The sequence below is a fragment of the Phaethon lepturus genome, unplaced genomic scaffold (assembly GCF_000687285.1).
Source record: "Phaethon lepturus isolate BGI_N335 unplaced genomic scaffold, ASM68728v1 scaffold22869, whole genome shotgun sequence".
Taxonomy (NCBI): Eukaryota; Metazoa; Chordata; class Aves; order Phaethontiformes; family Phaethontidae; genus Phaethon; species Phaethon lepturus.
In genome coordinates, this window is record NW_010563083.1 from 11,552 (window position 1) to 13,325 (window position 1,774).

Below are 1,774 nucleotides of genomic sequence, written 5' to 3' on the forward strand. Positions count from 1 at the left end.
GTCCCCCCAACCCAGCAGCTACAGGCAGCAGCTCTAAGGCAGCTTTGAAACCCCGGGTCACAAGCTCGGTTTGCTCAAGCCTGTCTTTCATTATAAAATAAAACCTCTGCAGTCTTTTACAGCAGAGCAATATTGCAATTGCGAGCGGCAGCAATTGAGGCCATTACTGTCGAATGCCACAGGACGCCGGTGGCACACTACCCATTACCGCCCGGGGAGCCCGAGAGAACAAGCGTGGGAAGCAACGCTCCTGCTCCAGCCCCTTCTCCTCCGCTTGTTTAGATCAGTTACCGCCTGAAAAATATGTCACGCAAAGCTACCGAGCTCACAGAAAAAACACGCCATGGGAACAAGCCCCCATAATAAATACCGAAAAATACAAGCAGGTAGTTGAGACTGAGAGCCCCGATCTGGTGTTTCCCTGCCCGACACAACGCAGGCGGTGAGGACAGCGTGCTGGCAGCAGCAGTGGGAAGATGCCCACCTAGTCGAAAACCACTTGTACCGAAGGTGGACACCGGTCCCAGCTGAGCGGTGCTGCCCGGGGCGCTCAGGCTCTTGGCTTTCTCGTTGCCTGTCTCCTACGAGCACGTGTGGGATGCTCTCAGCCTTTTGCTGAGGACGATTGCACACCCATCCCACCAAGTCCGCTGTCACGTCAACCCGGGCCTCCCAGTATCATACTGGGACGAGAGCCACTGGGGCCGTCTCAGAGGTGGGTATTGTCAATCCCAGCCCCAGCCCTCAGGATCGGGCCCCGCTGCCTGCACTCACACTGCACCGTCAGGTAGGCAGAGGCTGATGGCGAGCGGCCCAGGCTGTTGCTGGGGATACAGGTGTATTTTCCAGCATCCTCTGGCTTGACGCGGAAAATGATCAGCGTCCCGTCGATCAGGATCCGCACCCTCAGCTTCAGGTCGCTGTGAGAGAAGAGGGGAGGACGATCGCGGGGAGACCCGGGGGGCAACGCCCACCTCGGCGGCGGCCCCAGCACGATTTGGGAGCGGGAGGAGGAGGACGCATCGCCCCACGGGCTGCAAACTCACTTCTTGAAGTAGACGTTCTCCTCCTCCCAGTACCACAGGTAGGTGAGGTTCCCGGGGTACGCCTCGGCCTGGCAGGTGAAGAGCGCATCCTGGGAGATGTTGACCGTGATGTTCTCCGGAGGGGAAACGATGAAAGGAGGTCCTGGGGCGGGGGCAGAGAGAGAAGTGTCACCCCCGCCAGTACGGGTGTCCCCACAGAGGGTTGCTCAGGCTCAGCTCCATCCCAGCACCCTTGGCTGGGGGCTGTCGGAGGGCTCCGGGGCAGAGCTGGCCCCGATCCCCCGATCACGGGGCTGCCCTCGAGGAGCACTGTTATTCCCAGCTCCTTCTCCCCTCTCAACCCCTGCAGCTTTGGGGAGGGGGCCCTGCACCCATGGCGCACAGCTCTGCTTCTCCCAGGGCACGGGAGCTCACACCTCCCTTCATCCCAAACACGTTTCCAGGAAAAATCCAGGGGGGAAAAAAAACCAGCAAACTGCTGTGAGCTTGTGAACCTCCACAGCTTGCCACCACGAAGGAAAGCAGAGCAGAGGACACCCCACGCTCCCCTCTCTGCCAGTAGCTCTTGACCTAATTAAAGTTTTATTAAATGAAAGAGGGAGCAAGGAGCGGGAGGCCTGCCATGCATCACCACTCTCTGACAAGGCGCTTTGTGACAGCCTCGATCTTTTTCCCCGCTTCCCGAGCTGCCATCGGGGCCCAGTCGTTCATCGGCACGGCCGCTTCGG

The 1,774-nt window shown here is 59.6% G+C and overlaps 1 protein-coding gene across 1 annotated transcript in view; it reads right to left on the reverse strand.

Annotated features, from left to right (window-relative positions):
• The window catches only part of IGSF9B (immunoglobulin superfamily, member 9B), a gene marked incomplete at both ends in the record, with an annotated part of 13,182 nt that overhangs the window by 11,027 nt on the left and 381 nt on the right, over positions 1–1,774 (reverse strand). Inside the window, 2 exons of the mRNA XM_010294487.1 lie at positions 775–920; positions 1,047–1,188. Of these exons, the coding sequence (XP_010292789.1) occupies positions 775–920; positions 1,047–1,188 (288 nt within the window). The remainder of the gene's footprint in view (positions 1–774; positions 921–1,046; positions 1,189–1,774) is intronic.